Here is a 17,206-nt window from a genome sequence, read left to right as displayed (position 1 = left end):
CATCATAGAATTCGCACTTACTTTTATCATTGCGTAAAAATTTGAAATATTTGTAAAAGTTGTCAATGAAATGTTTTAAAACATATAAGGGATTTTAAATAAAACATACCAATGCATATTACTAGAACTATATAAACTTAATAAATAGCGTTGTCTAGTGAGTGACTAAGAAGCCCGAAGGTTAAGGGTTCGAGTCAAGTTTAAGCATTAGTTTTGAAGAAATACAAATGGATCGAGTAATTAGACACCTAAAGATCAGCCAGGAGTATCATTTGAGGATACGATACCTGAGTGATAAAGGTAACCAATGGGTACCAGGGTACAATAAATTCTATTTATTAAAGCTTATTTGAAAAACCATGGAAACTACATATCTGAAAACTACTATATTAATTTCAGTTTCTTTTCTTTTCACATTCAGTTTTGGGTACGTTTCACCGGTGTCTATGCCTCGGAAAGGGAACTTTTCAGGAATTAAATGTTTATGTAAATATGCCAATAGCATTCCATCAAATAATTTCTGGAAACTCAAAAATGTTCAACATATCTCCACCGAAAACGGCCATTGCAAAGAAAGGATCATAAACGTGGCACGCAAATTAATTTTCAAGCATCCGGTGACCCAAAAATTCTTGATCCAATTGAGTTTATCCTCAATTAGAAATGTTTATAAGCGTTTCATGAGAAATGATATTAGCTGGAAATTAACATTTAAGTTGTTTTAAATCTTACGAAAAGTGAAAGCTTGAATAGGCTATGAACTAAACTCAAGGTTTTATCCAATTTATCACCATAAAATGAAAGAGTCACGGACATTAAACTGACCAAGATGCAATATAGCTGTTGATGATAAGCTCTAAATGAATTTTGAGGGTCAGAGACTTATAATCTGAGGACATAAAGAGGTGTGCGTGATTATCTCCCCCTTCCCCTCTTCTCCCTACCCCCTTCAGACCCCCATTACTCCATTCCGCCTTCCAATCCTAACCGCCCCATCCTCCCTCACCTGTAGGCCACCGGAACGCATTAGGATGGGGTGGGAATGGATTATCACTTTAATGTCTAAAACAAAGGGATATCGCGCCATCCATGGGTGGGAGAAAAAGCTTTCAAATGAAGCAGACCACGTCGGTCTTCGGGTATATATAAGAACTCGTTGCATCTGGACAAACAATTCCTAAAGGAAATTCATCTCAAAAGGTGCTCTGGTATTGTTTCTGAAGTAGGAGTTATTTACACGTGGAAATGAAGCTTCAGGTGAGCAAAGATAATTAAAATCGATTTCTTTCCAAAGGTTCCGATATACCCAAAAAAATATACTATATTACACGTATATATTCATTCACATTGAAATTTATATAAGGAAAAGGAATAGGAACACATAAAAGACGAACACAGGATATGTATTATATATTATATGTCTACTGGGCTTAGTATTGAAAGAATTCTATCATCACCTAGCAAACTGGCCTTCGGCTTGATAGCTGTGTTTATGGTTAATATATATATTGGAGGTCACCAAGAATATATATAGAGTTCACCAAGTACTAAGCCCGACGGCGTGTGAAATTCACACATCAGGGTAGGCGGGCCAGTTCCTTTCCCTGTGCCGGTTATGGTTTCCCAGGAAGATCTGGTACCCGAAAAATAACATAGCTTGGATGGAGCTGAAGGTTTCCGCAGTGCCTTGCTCGGGAATGGAACCCGGGGCCTTCGGTCAGCAGTCCAACAGTAGTCGGCCCAACGCTCTACCCCCTGGGCTACCGCGACACACACACACATATTGGGCCAACACGGTAAAAGTAGTAGGGACGTAAGGAGAAGAATTGCGCTAGGCAAAGAGGCTTTCACAAGGAGGAGGGAGTTGATGACAGGGACGTTGAGTAAAGATATTAAGAAAATACTTGTAAATACTTTGATATGGAGCGTAGCTTTGTACGGCGCGGAAACGTGGTCATTGAAGCAGGAGGATAGACGTAGACTGGAGGCTTTTGAAATGTGGGTGTGGAGAAGAATGGAGAAGGTGATATGGACCGAAAGGAAGTACTTGGTATGGTGGGCGAAGAGAGGGGTTTGTTGGGAGAAATCCTGTGGAGGCAGGAAAAGTGGATGAAGGTGGTATTGACCGGCAGTGGGATGTTAAAGACTGTAATTGAGGGTAGAATGTTAGGCAAACAAGGAAAGGGCAGGAACTGGATAGGGGTGTTGGACGGGATGAAGGGAGGAAGATGAAGAGGGACATGATGTGGAGTAGGATACTGGATTTAGTTTTATTAGGAGTCACAAAAAAAATGTATTGGGTAGTTGTGTTCATCCAAAAACCTGCTTTAACCGGTAGATTACCTTATTATATATATATATATATATATATATATATATATATATATATATATATATATTTGCTTAAACAATTGTTTTTCACAGTCCACGCGTTATGTATCAGAGAAGCTGTGACCAAAGTCATAAACTTGGTCTGTAGCGGGAAATTTCTCACCAAACGTTTTGTGATTATTATATTACGATGTATTAAATCATTCTCAGGTCTGAAGATGTTGTAATACATCAAAATCCGGTCGTATTATTTAACTTGTCTAGTAGAAAATTGTTATTATTTTTTCTTCATTATATTCTAACTCCACCATATCACGCCTGAATCTACTCAATTTGTGAATCTAGAATTTTCAACGAGACAAGAATCATATAGTTAAAGATTTCACCAGTTCTATGCGATCAAGTCCGTCGATATAAGCATTATATGTAACAAAAATATTTAGCCGAATAAGCCACAACGGTAGCAGTTGCTTTTACATAAGCAGTTCTCTATGCTTTCACATTTTTCCATTCCGTTTGCTTGTGAACTATCTGATAGAGGTGTTTCCCAACAAAGAGATTTCTAATTCTTAACGAGGATTCTGATTATGAAATAACTGACTCTTAATTACCTTATTATGTTCGCACTTCCATCACTGTTACAAAAGAATGTTCATTGATGAATTTATTAGTATAATCAAAGAGGAGTTCCTCGATATGGCACGGCGATCCCTTTCTCCAATAGTTTTCCTTCGACCAAACAGAAGGTTGAAGCAAGGCTAGAATTTGAATGGCTGACCCTTCAGGTACTTGTTTTTGCTATTAAGTGCATACCAATCATTCAAGAAATTTTCTCTTTCCTTGTTGCATGAATAAAATTAATTTATGAAGCATGTAAACTGTAAGTATTTACTCTATAACTATTATTACATTAACTTATATTCAGTTTGTGGTGTGAACACTTGATTGCATCGCTCCAGTCTTACTAAATCGATGATAATTCTTTGAAACCATAATACGTCGAAACCATAGTACGTTATCTGTCTTGTCGTTGTATACGTAAAGTAACTTTGATCGACCTCGCCGGGCTTCCTTTTCGTTTTATTATTACTAAGCCATAGTTAATATCTGTAAAACGTAAGGTGCTTGGTACCAAGAGTGTGGAGTTCCCCTCCAGCCATATTTCCTCCATTAGCTCTTCTTACCTACTGGCTGCCTTCAGGCCATCTAGAAAGCATCCCTCCCATCCACCAACCCACTACCCAAGTATCAACTATTCTCATTTACAATGTTAATATCTACCCACTACTTACCAGTATTTCCAGAAACCGCTTTATTATTCACCAGAAAAATTCCTCTCTTTACCCAACGTACTGAAAAATCTCCGTCAAATTTATTTCCTCAGTCCTTCTACATGCCCACAACTCAGAATGTTCCAATCTGTGCTCATCCTGTGACAAGAAAGGCCATATTTAGAACACACAAGAAAGCTATGTCCAAATCGGTTCAATAATAATGTTTCCTATACGTATGTCTTCGTGTAGATTACCCGCGATCAAGTTTTCTTCTATATCCTATGGCACATCAGCCTATGAAAAAATCTTCTAATTTCTATATTAATATGCTCTTTTCTCTCAAAAAGTTTGCCAAAATACGTGGAATGATCCGCCCGCTATTAATTTATGTTTACTATTTTTCAAAAACTTGTTCTCTATATCGTTCATATTCCTTCCACAGTTGTCGATATTAATGGTCGCTGCGGGAGTGATGGTTGCCTCCGCGGAAACCAGCGCCGAGCAGGCCAAGAAGGGCGAGAAGAGGGGGCTCTCTGACCTGGGCTACGGACACTTGGGAGGGGGCGGGTTCGGAGGGTACTCGGGCGGTGGGGGGTTCGGTGGAGAGGGACACCACCACGAGGAGCACATCAAGACGGTAACCATCCTCAAGAAGATCCCCGTGCCCGTGCCAAAGCCGTACCCCGTCGAAGTCGTCAAGCACGTGCCCTACAAAGTGGACAAGCCCGTGCCGTACGAGGTCAAGAAGCCCTACAACGTGTACGTGGACAAGCCGTACCCCGTCACCGTGGAGAAGCCCTATCCGGTCACCGTGGAGAAGAAGGTCCCGTACCCAGTGTACGTGCCACACAAAGTGCCCGTGCCCCAACCCTACAAGGTGTTCGTGCCTAAGCCCGTGCCCTACCACGTACACGTCCCCGTCAAGGTGCCAGTGCCGCACCCGGTGACCATCTACAAGAAAGTCCCCGTCTACGTGCATCATAAAGAGGAGAGCCACGGGGGCCATGGGGACGGCCTGGGGGGCCACCACTACCATTACTGAGGATAACATATTCCTCAGAGATATGAAGGCTGTATTTCATAGCGCTTTTATTAATTCTTGTGTTAAAAATGTGATGTCAATTATGTTATATTAAATGTTTCTTTGAAAAATACATATGTTTCTAATGTTTTATCCTTTTGCTATCAATGCATATGCCACATATTATGTGAGCCTGGTTTAAACTATAAACCGAAGTTGAGGCTAGCTTTGTACAAATTATCTAGGAATACACCAGCGTTTTTCAGCGTCCGACTAAGGAGTATGTATTACGTGGTGTAGGAACGGACGTAATGGTCAACATGAGACATTGAGTCGTTTTTACAAGGGAGCATCCTTGCAAGCTTAAACAATTTTGGGAGTTATTTTTCATCCCTGATTTTTTGGGTAATCAATTCACCTTATTCCATAATTTATCTTTTTCGTATCCCCGGAATCGTGCGACTGCTTTTGAACATCCATCTCACTTTCAGAGAGAGAGGTCGGATGTGAATTAGGTTAGGCATTGAACCGCGGGAGGTGTATTTGGGCGAATGAGGCATCTTAATTTGGCGTGAGAACAAATTATCAATTTTCAGATAAACCCAAGAAAATTTAATCAATCATTGTTGAATACTTTGAGAGATTAAGTGTGCAGAGAGGTGGTGTAGAACACATATTAAGATGCCATCTTTTCTACGCACAAGTGATCATAATAAGATTGTCCGACCACAGTAGGTTCATTTTTGGGTCAAATTTAGTCTGGTGTATATTCACCTCATGCCATACACCTTAGTGGTGGGTAGCAGTGAACTAAAATATTAATAATTCTCATCACGGAGTAAATTAGTGGAATTAGTTGCATCAGAAGGACAACTATAACGATATCCTAGTCATGCTCTAATATAAAAATGATATTAGACTGAGTAAGACAAATTTGAAATAAAAAGGGGTAACACACAAGAAGAAGATCAATATATTTTGAAATGTGGAAAGCAGAACTAACCACGCTGCGGAAAAGAAAGAACTTGTAACTATGCAAAGCAGTCATTCATTCAAGAAGAAAGGTTTACTGGCAGCCGGAATCATGAGATTGAAAGTAAGGGAGCTTTTAAAAATATATACCTGGGAAATAGTTCCCTGCAGTGGAGAAACATACATAATTACAGAGAGATTTAGAAAAGAGAAAACAGGAAGTAATGGAAATCTGCATTACAGGAAAATGATGAATATCAAACTTAAAAATCAAGTAATTAAATTACTAGCGAAGGAGTTTCATGAATGTGGAGGAAAGAAAAAAATAATCATTGCCAACCAATCTTAAATTTATTGTAAATGACTGTGATTAAAATGACTGGCATCAAATGAAGTATTCGTATAAGATATATTTTGCGTGTACTTGACCCACTTGATCCCTCTCATGATGGGAAGTTAATATATGCTCAATATTCGACTATAAACTGATCGATTTATGTTTAATGAAATGCGAAGAATGAACGGAACGTTCATTTACGTGCAGTTCCGTATTGAAAAGTAATTACAGATAGTGTCACCTTATGATTTTATAAAGGCCTTTCAATGATCATGTATATAAAAGTATGGTAAAAGAATATCCTCAGAGTAAAAAACGTCTTGCCCTATTTCATTATGCTACATTTTTTGCATGAGTTAGACTCTCTACTATAATGGCACAAAGATGACCGAAAACACTGGGAACTGCATCAGGTACATCAAAACCAAGAAGGCGTAGAAAGTCACGTGATTAAAACGGCTACGATTCACTGTGGAAGGGGAACCTTGGAAATGTTCCAAGAGAAATGCTGTTCCAAGTAGCTCACTACAATGACATAATTTTAAGTTTATTGTATGCTTTCAATAAAAACTATACAAGGTTTACAATCCCACAAAATAAAAATTAGTTTTGATAGTACCTAATAACTATCATCTCATACTTGTCTTATGAATTTCCTTTAGCTAGTCTTGTATATTTTATTCTTCATTTCTACGTATTTTTCCTCGTATAAAATGTCTGTTCGGCCCAATTACTTCATATATTCCACCTGCGATATTATACCCTCATCCTTAGCTTTCCAGTACCACGAGAATTTATGTGCGTTGCGTTTTTTCGTTAATTTTCATCCCACATTTATCACAATGTTTCTGTAAATAATTCAATAGTAACCACATAACTCCAGCAATAAATGCAAATTCATATGCAAACTTTTCACATAAGTTGCATTTTGCACTTAAAAATTCCCTATTCAAAGGAGAGATATATGCTTTGATTAAGGAGGCACATTAAACAGTATGATGCTTAATTATAAAATAAATTGAATCATTTCATACGAGTAAAACTAAGACTATTTACAAAATATTTAAGACAACAGAACATTTATGTTGAATGAACAAACACTCTAAGGTGGGTAGTACTTTTGCAATTTGACCAGAGTTACCAACTGTTATATAGTATTCTGAAATTTTGAAGGAAGGAAATGTGCGCAACCTCATAAATAAAATGACATTAAATTTAATAATATTTCTTTAATAATTTGCTCTCTATAATCTCCTCTCTCCTCTTCTTCCACCCATTTTAAACAGCGTAACCCCACAGGACTTTTATTAGATATATACGAGAAAAATGCCAACGCCTTTATTTTTTAAAGAGAATTGAGATTCAATGAATGGAATTTCCCTGGACGTTTTGCAACCACGATTGTTCATGAGGTGGAAAAAACGAATTATTTCTGAGGCCATGCTCAAATTTAATGGCAATCATGTATTATAATTGCATCATTTTAACGGTGTGATATAATCACTACTCACTCTAACACATTTAAATTCTCAGTTTGGAACCCAAAGAAGGATCCACGGTAAATTTGGCTATACCCCATAAATGGCTCCTACCAAAAGTGAAGTTTAAAATAATGGTCTGTCAGCGTTTTAAACTTAAAACTTGATTTCGATAGCTTAAATTCTTACTTAATGGTGACAGTAATAGCATTATGTGCAAAAAATAGATTTTGGACCCATTAGATGCTAATGTAAGCACTATACTTCATAAAAATGAGAGTATTTATGAAAATTAAGATTACATAAACTTGGATATGATACAAAATTAAAGCAGTAATAAAAAAAGTATTATTTACACAGCATTTTCAGGAAATGTAAAAATAACAAAATGCCACGAACAACTGAGATTCGAACGAGTAACGAGGTTGAGGCCATGGATATTCATGGCGCAAAGAACGTTACACCTTATTTACGTGCACCATTGACATGAATATGCTTCGGATTGATAAGGTTATTATTGAAAAGCATTGATAAAAGGACCGATTTAACCCTGGTAGATCCACGCCGACCTGGCCAGCCCATATACATATTTCTTTCAATTTTTAGATTGGTTAGGAAGTGCTGCTGTTCTAATATTTCTTAATGATTTTTAATTTTAAGTACTTACATAGCCTTATTTCTAACATCATCATCACTCGCCATCAATTCAACATTTACCCAATTGAAGAAACGCACAGGGCTAAAATGATTAGGCCATAGAATTACAAGATTTTATTCTTTCGAAGTAATTTAATTTGGCAATAAATCCAATTTCATGAGAATTCCACATACTGGCAGCATATTCTAAAAGAGCCCCAACCAGGGAAAGATAACGATTGCTCTTTGACCTTTTCATCTCATTTCCCCAATACTCATCTGACAATTAATTACTTAGAATTATTTAACAATGTTCCCAATTCGAAACGAAATTATTCAAATATTTTCATATATTTTTTTTCAAATTCTAGGAGTCGTGGAAGTAGGAAAATTGGCGCAGAAATTTTATTTTTTCCAACAGCGTTAATTAATGGCATCTAGCCATGTAGTATTTCCTATTCAATGCAATAATTCTGCTCAGCCAATTATAAATTTCCATCTGCACGGATGCACTATTTCCGGAAAATATTTAATATTCAATTGATTTTCTAAATTCAGTGGAAATTACTGTTTTTAATGAGTTTTGGTACGAATGCATGACAAAAAAAGAGACAACTTGGTCATCCTGAAGGAAAGATTCGTTGGAAAAATCACTTGGGAATCGGAAAAGTGCTTGCTATTCGAACATCGTCCTGGGTCCACCACCTGCGTCTACGAATTTATAAGGAAAAACTGGTAATTGGAAGGGAAGTAGCAACCAGAGCAAACAGGGAGAGAGACCGTATGAAAGTAAGGGATCTGAATGTGAGCAAAGTAGCCAACGAACGTCGAAAGGCATTCACATGGAAATTGGCTGAAGTCATTGGAATTGAGATGGAATATTCATAGTAATGACGGCAAACCGTGCATGACAAGCAGCATAAATTACTCCAAGTTTCGCCCATAGTTATCAGCGAAGGATGTGAAGGAAGGAAATTAAAGTCCCGGATAGACTTTTAAGTTCTATCCGACTTGGAGCATGACTTGGAGTGAAGGCCGTGCCCGGACACCAGAGCGAATCAAATGAACGTTTTGTGCAAATAAATCCTCTCGCTCCTGCCGCGGAACGGTCAATCTCATTAAGGAACTTTCATATTGTGTTTGCGTTCTAAATGCTCGCGTGTACTATCTCCACGCCATGAGCTTTCTATGCGAGGGCCCTCTCCGAGGGAAGGGTGGGCGGGCCCCGGCGGAGAATGCGATGACCGTGGGCGAAAGTCCCACCGACATCAACATTCATCGCTCGCCATTCCCTCTTTTATGGGACAAAAGCCGCCGTTACACGGATATAGAAGCTTTATACGCTCTTGGCCATGAAGACGGTGGGGAGAAGGGAAGAATGCTTCATCGCGATACACCGTGGACATGCTTTATTACACGCATTTGGTCATTCTTTTTCAGTGACGGATTGCCACATTCCGCGCGGTATTATTCCCGCTCTGCGCAAAAGAGCCACGCTTCCCTTGATTTGTTTGTCAGAGCTTTGACGAGCCAAGGGGTGGCAGCTTATATGCTCCGAAGGAGCACACAAGACGGGAAAATCGCTTGGAAATTAGAAAAATGCTAAAAATGCATCCACCCTACCGTGCACCACCTGAGGCAACGAACTTGTGAAGAAAAACTTTTAATTGGAAGAGAAACGGCAAAATGATCAGGGATGATGTAGATACTGCATTAAAGTAATAAATGTGCGAAAAGTAGCGTGACAATGGCATGGGTAACACGCAGGATTGCAACATTTTGATTCAGTCATTGAGCATCTACAAGCATCACAGTCATCAATATCATCCGCTAAAGGAAGTTTCTTATTCCCTCATGGAATCCATTTTTTCCAGCATTTTTCTTAAATAGAATATTGATCCTTAGCCTTTTCTCTTGGTCTTTTGCCCCACACTTTAATTTCGAAGATGTTCATTATTAAATCATGGTGCCTAATCACGTGTCGCATAAATGTCATTTCTATATTATATCTATTCATAAAATAGCATTCTTTTGTCAGCTTCCTTTAGTACTTGAGAGTTAATTGACCTCATTGGCTGACTTCTTTTTGTTAGTCTTCTCCTTTATTCACGTGTCTACAGCCTCTCTTTTCTTCTGTCCCTCATTTCAGATACACTTTTCTTCATTACATAACCATAATAATATAAATAAAACTTGATGCTCTAATGGTAAATAGTAATTTCTGACAGGGGAAGTAGTTATTGAATTTGAAATATTATTCCTTTTAGCCTCATTTATGCTTGTGCGAAAATGTATAAAGTTTAAAAGGATCTCTGAAATTTTGGGCAATAGTTTTGATACCGAGTGCAAAATTGCAAATTTATTTCATTGATATCACTTTTTTAAGTCTTCATATGGTGAGTTGTAAACTCCAAGCAAAATAAATGTAATAAATAATGCAGGAAAATATGAATGACTCTTGGAATCTTAAATTCCTCAAATTTCGATATCAGTGGAAATAAAAGTATAAAAGCGTAGCAATTCAAATAATGTCGATATTCCATAAAAAAGCTTGCTATAATGTCGATATTCCATGCCAGAAAAAGCTTGCAAAACATTAAACTCGTGAATAAAAATCAAATTATACTTGCCTTGAAAACAGACAATTAAAGTTTTGATTCTAAATTTCAACCAATCGGGAACTTATTCATTAAAGCACATTAAAATTTTATCCGCATTACAGTCCGAAAAAAATCAACATTTTTGGCGACCCTCACGCAGCGGTGACTGTCACGGGGAGACCTCGGGGCGGTAGTGCTTGGCTTTCGTGAAAGACCGTCGTGATAGCCACTGTCGAAAGGTTTCGAGCGAGAATGCAGCAAATAGAGCAAAATGGAAATGAATAACTAGAACGAGACGAAATGGTAAGGAGAGGAGAGGAAAGGAAATCCAGCTTCGGCAATGACCCATTCAATGCAGAAATTTCAAAAGACCCATTATCTAACGGCATAATCGACATGGCCTGAGCAGAGGACTGTATCGGCTGTTTCCCACTGCGAGCGGGGGACGATGGGGAGGAGAGGGGGACGGTCGAGTGGAGAGGGGAGGTGAGCTGCGCGATTGGAGGGTGCCACGAGGCGGCCAGCACGGCGTCCAGACGGCACGGGACCCGGGGTCGTCGACTGACGCGGGGCGCGAGTCTCGGTCGAAGAACGAGGGTTCGCCACCATTCGATCAAACCAGGCGGCATAATAAATAGCAACCGACTGGTAAAGCGAATTGGAAATCTTTGGTAGAATAATCCAAGCGAAAATTTCTTTCGATGATTGGGGTAAATGTTTAACAAGCCATATAATCAAATAGAAACGTTGTAAAATCTCCTTTTAGGTATTTAGGTTAATGGTTGTGAAACATGGAATGTTTTTTATTTTAGAACATCAGAGCGTACGATAAAAGACTTCGAGGCATGATGCTATCGAAGATTATTATCCTGAAGGCAGCAGATCTTTTTCAGTGGTGTCCCGATCCCTACTTAAGGTGCTTTGTGTGTGGCGAAGATTACCTCTAATCGGCAGCTACAATAGCTCCCTTCCCCCTAAACCAATTGCAGTTATACAAAAAGACAACTTGAAGCTTATTAAATTTTCAATGGGTAGATAATACAGAAAGCCTAGGTGAGATAGAAGAATGACCAGCACTCCGGAAAACAAAGAAGCGAATAAGGGACAAGCAGGTAGCGTACAGAATCAGATAAGAGGACGCATGAGGAGAAAAAAATCGAAGTATCGTAGAAAGGGAGGAGGAAAAAGGAATATATGAATCAGATAGATAATCATTAAACCAATCAAGAGATTGGTAGCCAAAGAAGACGAAAACTTGGCAGATTTTGTTGCACGCTGAATACGAAGTATGTGGTTTAGCACGCGTTTGAATTCGCTGGCCAGAGTTATATACGAGATAAGGACATAAGAACAAAACGGCATGAAGAGTGCGGGTCCAAATGTTTACCGCTGGCAGCCACACCCAATACACCCAGACAAACATTCATTATGACTAATGAAAAAACTAAATAATGATCTCAGAGGCAATCCGATGAGCCACAGGAACCTAACCCCGTGGCCCGGACCCAGTGCGCCGTCCCAATCTGATCCAGCCGTGCGTTCCTACGAAGTTATCTCCCCGTCAAAAATTAAACTGACCAGTCAACAGAATGTGGGTAATGGGTTCCACCTTACAGAGCAGTACAATTGTTTTCGACCTCAGTTTGGTTTTTGGTCCAAAGGTCATCGAAATTTTTCGATTATAGGAAAATAATACGATTCGTACATCAAAGAAATACTTGCTTCCCATCCTGATGAGCAGCGGTTGAATCCCGGAGGTTGCAGGATGCAACCTAATTTCAGTGATTTTTTGGGCGCTCTTAAGGTGAATACGCAGGCCGTGAGATGAGACGTTAAACTGTGGACCCTTCGGCGCCTTTTTCTGGGCGAGTGGACTAATACCGACGTCGGGTTTCGTCTCCTTCCTTCCCCCATTCCTTTATATCCAAGTTACCCCCTATGCCTAATGGTGCCAATGACTACAGGTGTCGGTCGCCTCCCATAATGGCGAGGCCTACAAAACTTAGGAGAGATATGCTGAAAATATTTCAATTAAATGAATTCTGTGATCATTGAATACTCTAATAAAACATGGTGGCACCCAAAAATTTCACTCGCCTATGAAAATTACAAGTATCACTAAAGAGAAAGATGATCATTAAACACTTAAAAGTTCTACACACGGCTACAACTGTTTGATTTGGAAGCCCCAAATTCAGATTTTCATAGGAAGTCATCATGGAATGATTTCCGACGGCGCGGTATTAATTTATTTTGTGTTCCAACAGTCCGTGCCCTACGATGGGCTCATCATATTGACGTGTATTTATTGTTATCTTCATTTATATTGTGGTGGTATATTTATATTTTTATCATATATTATATCTCAATGATCATTAGCCATTTGCCATTGCTACCCTCCCGTCAAAATTTAAACTTACTTTCTCTTCGAATAAAACGTTCGCACAAAACTTGGTATTGGTTGTACTTGGTTGGCGACAATGGTATTCCGTCGCAGTTTACTAGCTTCGATAAACTTTAATTGTTGCAGATTTAACGTTGGTAACTTTGTAAATGTTACTTTAAATCATTTAATTACTCTCGACCCATTTTTTTGAGGCAACGGAAAATATATTTCCAAATGGAGTTAACTTTGTAACCAACCTCTCCATTGATGTTGTTTTAGTGTTCATCAATTTCTATAGGTTCTCTCTGGTAAGTATTTTGTTTCCTCGGACTGCAGTTTGGCCTCTCAAAAGCAATTTTAATGGTTTAATCTGGAGCTGCTGTGTTCTCTGAAAGCCGATTCCCCTCATTTCCTCTGTTGCTTCGCATATTTCCCTTGCATTTGCAGAAAACCACAAAAATGTAAACCCAAATATTGCGAGAAATGTTCAAATCGTATAAACTGAACCTCATTCATTAAATTGACGTGAATTGCCATGTAACCCATCATTCAGCAAATCCCGGGCATCGTTCAATAAGTCCCGGGACTAACTAAGAAAACATTTGTTTCAGAAAATCATTTTTATTCATCAACATAATCACCTTCAAGAGCTATACAATCATTCTAACGCTTTTTTTTAAATTTTCGATACCATGCATCTAAAACGATTTGTCCTTGTCTTCCTCAAAATAAGCTCAGTTGCAGCGATGACTTCCTCAGTCGAGGCAAATCTTTTTCCCTGGAGTATCTTTTTGAGCTCAGCAAACAGCCAGTTGGGGGCTAGATCTGGAGAGTAATGTGGGGGTGGGGAAGCAGATTGAAGTCCAACTCGTTCAATTTGGCCACTGTTTTCATTGACTTGTGGCACGGTGCATTGGCCTTGATGAAGGATGACTTTTTTCTTCTTCATATGCGGTCGGTTTTTGCGATTTCATCCTTCAAAAGCACCGACAACTCAATGTAGTAGCCGTTACTAATAGATGTTCCCTTTTCAAGGTAGTCCATTTAAATTATATCTTGCGCTTCCCAAATAATACCTCGTTCTATAAGTCCCTGAACTTATTTAATGATGGGTTATTCCCGTATTAAATCGAATGACAGTCTAAATGTCCATGATATGCAATTATTCATTTTCTGTGTCCATCTCAAAAAAAATGTTTTCTGAACGAGCAACCTAAAGGTAATTGTCACACTAAATTTCATCAATTAAGGTAGCTTTTTTAAATAGAGTTAGTCATTTTGATTGATAACGAAATATGCAGCTCCCATTACCATTTTTGAGTTTTGCCCGTGTTGTAACTCTAAATCGAGGTGGAGTAGAGTCAGGTCTTGAACCGCGACCGCAAAAGGACGGCGCTGGACCCCGGAGGAAGAAATCATGAGGAGAAATTGGCTCCGATTTCATATCGATCGCATCCACAAAATACGAGCATTTTAATTCTATGTGGATTTAGTGAAGGCGTTTGACGAAATAATTTGGGTAGAATATACGGGTCTCTTGCCGAAGGTAGACTGGAGTAATAGCTTACTTACCTTCAAACTACGTTTTATACTGAACTGGTTCGGGGAGAGAATGATGAGTTTAGGAGGCAAAGTAGGAGGAGTCCGTTATCACCCGTGATTTTCAACGAATACGTGGATTAAACAGTAAAAGAGGGTTTGCGGATGATCAGTCTTTAGTAATCCGGTCGGCCAAAGGGTTATAAGCAATTCTTATTGTATTACAGCATCATTGTGATAATTAGGGATTGAAATCAATGAGAAGAGAACGACAGTAATGAGGTTCTTTTAAAATAGGAGGGTTGTGCAAAACAAAAGATTTGGGGTCATAAGGTGCAGCAGATAGAGCAGTTCACCTAATTAAGAAGTTCCAAAGAAACTGTGGAAGATGCCACAAGAGTAACTTTTAACGGAGTCATCTGCTAATATGCATTTCAATGCAACAATTTCAGAGTGTGAGTTTAAGAGGACGTCTCTATAGCTTAACTGGCTAAAGCACTCGAACGGACATTGAGGGATCCGGGTTCAAATACCGGTCAAGGCGAATGATTTTTACGCTCTGAAATTGTTGCATTTAATTGGGAAGTGTTTTAGGAAATGGGAGACGGTGTAGTAAGTGCATTAAATGGGTTTCTTTAGGAGAAAAAGCATCATGAAGTGGATGCAATTTAAGAGAGCAACCAAAAGCACAGATTTAATGGAGAGACAAGTGAGAACTTTACTATGGAGCGTGGTATTCATTATACGGTAAAACCTCAACCTTAATTTAGTCTTTGAGGCATGAGGATAAGTGTAAATTGGAATTAGCCATAAAGGTAATGTGTACGTGGAGAAGGATGGAAAATGAAATAAAAGAATTGAGAAAACGAAGAAGTTATAGGCATGGTTGAGGAGGAGAGAAGGCTCCTGGGAGATTTTCAAAGGATGCGGGGAATTTTGAGCAGCAATGGATTGCTTGAACTGAAATATAGTTCAATGTTGGGAAGTTGAGGAAGGTACAAGAAAAGAACAGGAATGAAGAGGAAAAACAAGTGCATTTAAAGAATGGTTCATTGTATTGATCATTTTAAGTGTTTACTTAGGGTTTTGCTAAGTTAAGCTTAGGCATGTGGCAGAGCTTATGTATTGGATCCATCTAAATTTACCGGTAGTACTGAGGTAAACTCGTAAAGCATGTTATTATAATGTACATACAAACTCTTTCTGCAATTTTGGACGGATTCTAGACTATTACAATGCTAAAAATACGTCCCTGACATGTCGAGATATGATGTGTTCGCAATCCAGTCCATCTAAATTAACAACTTTAGAACATCTGTTAGAAACCATGAGCTCTTCATCTCTTCAATAAGGTCATGCTTTTTACATATTGAAGCTAACCCCTCTGATGTAGTATACAGCTAAACACTTTTCTTAATTTATGTTGTTCACGCAAAATTGTATTCCATTCCTTAGAGAGATTTGTCAGATGTCATTGAGTCCAACCAATAGGAGTGGCAGATAATCAACATCCTCCATGTGGTTTTTTCCCACGCTTCTTTGGTTAAAATGTGTGCATTTAAAAGGAAAATAAACTTCTTGCCTTCTACGTATTTAAGTTGCTCACGGGTCTATAAAGGAGCAATAATTATGTCTAAGACAGTTTCCCAATGTTTTCTCAACATACGGAAGAAGCGTTTCATAGGATCGGCTGATTGGTACTGAATGGATTGATGTTCATCTTCAATGCTTTATCCATGGGCAAATTTTGCAAATGTAACGATGTTATTTTTAAAATATTAAATATTAACTTAAATATAGCTTAAGAATTTACAATGATGCAAGAATTCCGTCGTTCACATTCGAGGAATTTGAACTCGCATAGTCAAATTTAGTAAAAAAGGCAATCACTGGATGCCGATTTTTTATTTCTGTTCTGGAAATCAAAGCAGATTGATGATATTCACCGAGTGAATAAATTTGCTATTTTTTTCCAAAAAAATGTTTGCCATACAAAACATTTATATTTCTTACTGTCTCCCCCGCGTTTGGCATTATTATTTTTGATAGTAATTAAATTTTATTAGGGACAACTGGCCGTTGGGAGGCCCGGATTCGATTCCGGGGCATATCTCCGGGTACCCTCAGCTTCGTCCAAGTTGTGTGATTTCTCGGACACCAGATCTTCCAGGGAAACCATAACCGGTACATGGAAAGGAACTGAAAGGTCCCCCCCCTACCCTGCTAAATATTTGAATTTCATAAACGGTTGGGTTTAGTACTAGGTGAGCTACTCTACCTCATCTATCAAACTGACCTTCGGGTTGATTTCTGTAGTTGCACTTTTTCATTATGTGCATTAAGGCTATAGGTTTTGGGAAGTCTATACCCCATAAAAACTTTTAAAATCAGAGAGAGACATAAACTGAAATAATTTATTGGAACGAAATAAAAATGGATACCAACAGACTGTAGAATATATTATAAGTGTTGACAAGGAGGCGGGCAAAATGCAAGCGTATAAAAAAAAGAGATAAGAAAAGCCAATAGCTATACTTTAGAACACTAATTAAGAAAAAGACAAGGAGGCCATAGATTATTGACGAGGTGATTAACGACTCAAAAAGGAAATAAGACGAACAACGAATAGGGA

At 38.6% G+C, this 17,206-nt stretch overlaps 1 protein-coding gene across 1 annotated transcript; it reads left to right on the top strand.

Annotated features, from left to right (window-relative positions):
- Window positions 1-1,245: 1,245 nt before the first annotated feature.
- Window positions 1,246-4,647, top strand: LOC139687581 (uncharacterized). Its single transcript, XM_071584798.1, has 2 exons — window positions 1,246-1,257; window positions 4,048-4,647. Exons 1-2 carry the CDS (start codon window positions 1,246-1,248, stop codon window positions 4,645-4,647), a joined length of 612 nt encoding a protein of 203 aa, XP_071440899.1.
- Window positions 4,648-17,206: the final 12,559 nt, after the last annotated feature.

Source organism: Hetaerina americana, unplaced genomic scaffold (genome assembly GCF_022747635.1).
Source record: "Hetaerina americana unplaced genomic scaffold, ioHetAmer1.1.p SCAF_2, whole genome shotgun sequence".
NCBI lineage: Eukaryota > Metazoa > Arthropoda > Insecta > Odonata > Calopterygidae > Hetaerina > Hetaerina americana.
The sequence above is the reverse complement of the archived record's forward strand: the minus strand, read 5'-3'. Positions and strand labels throughout refer to the sequence as shown.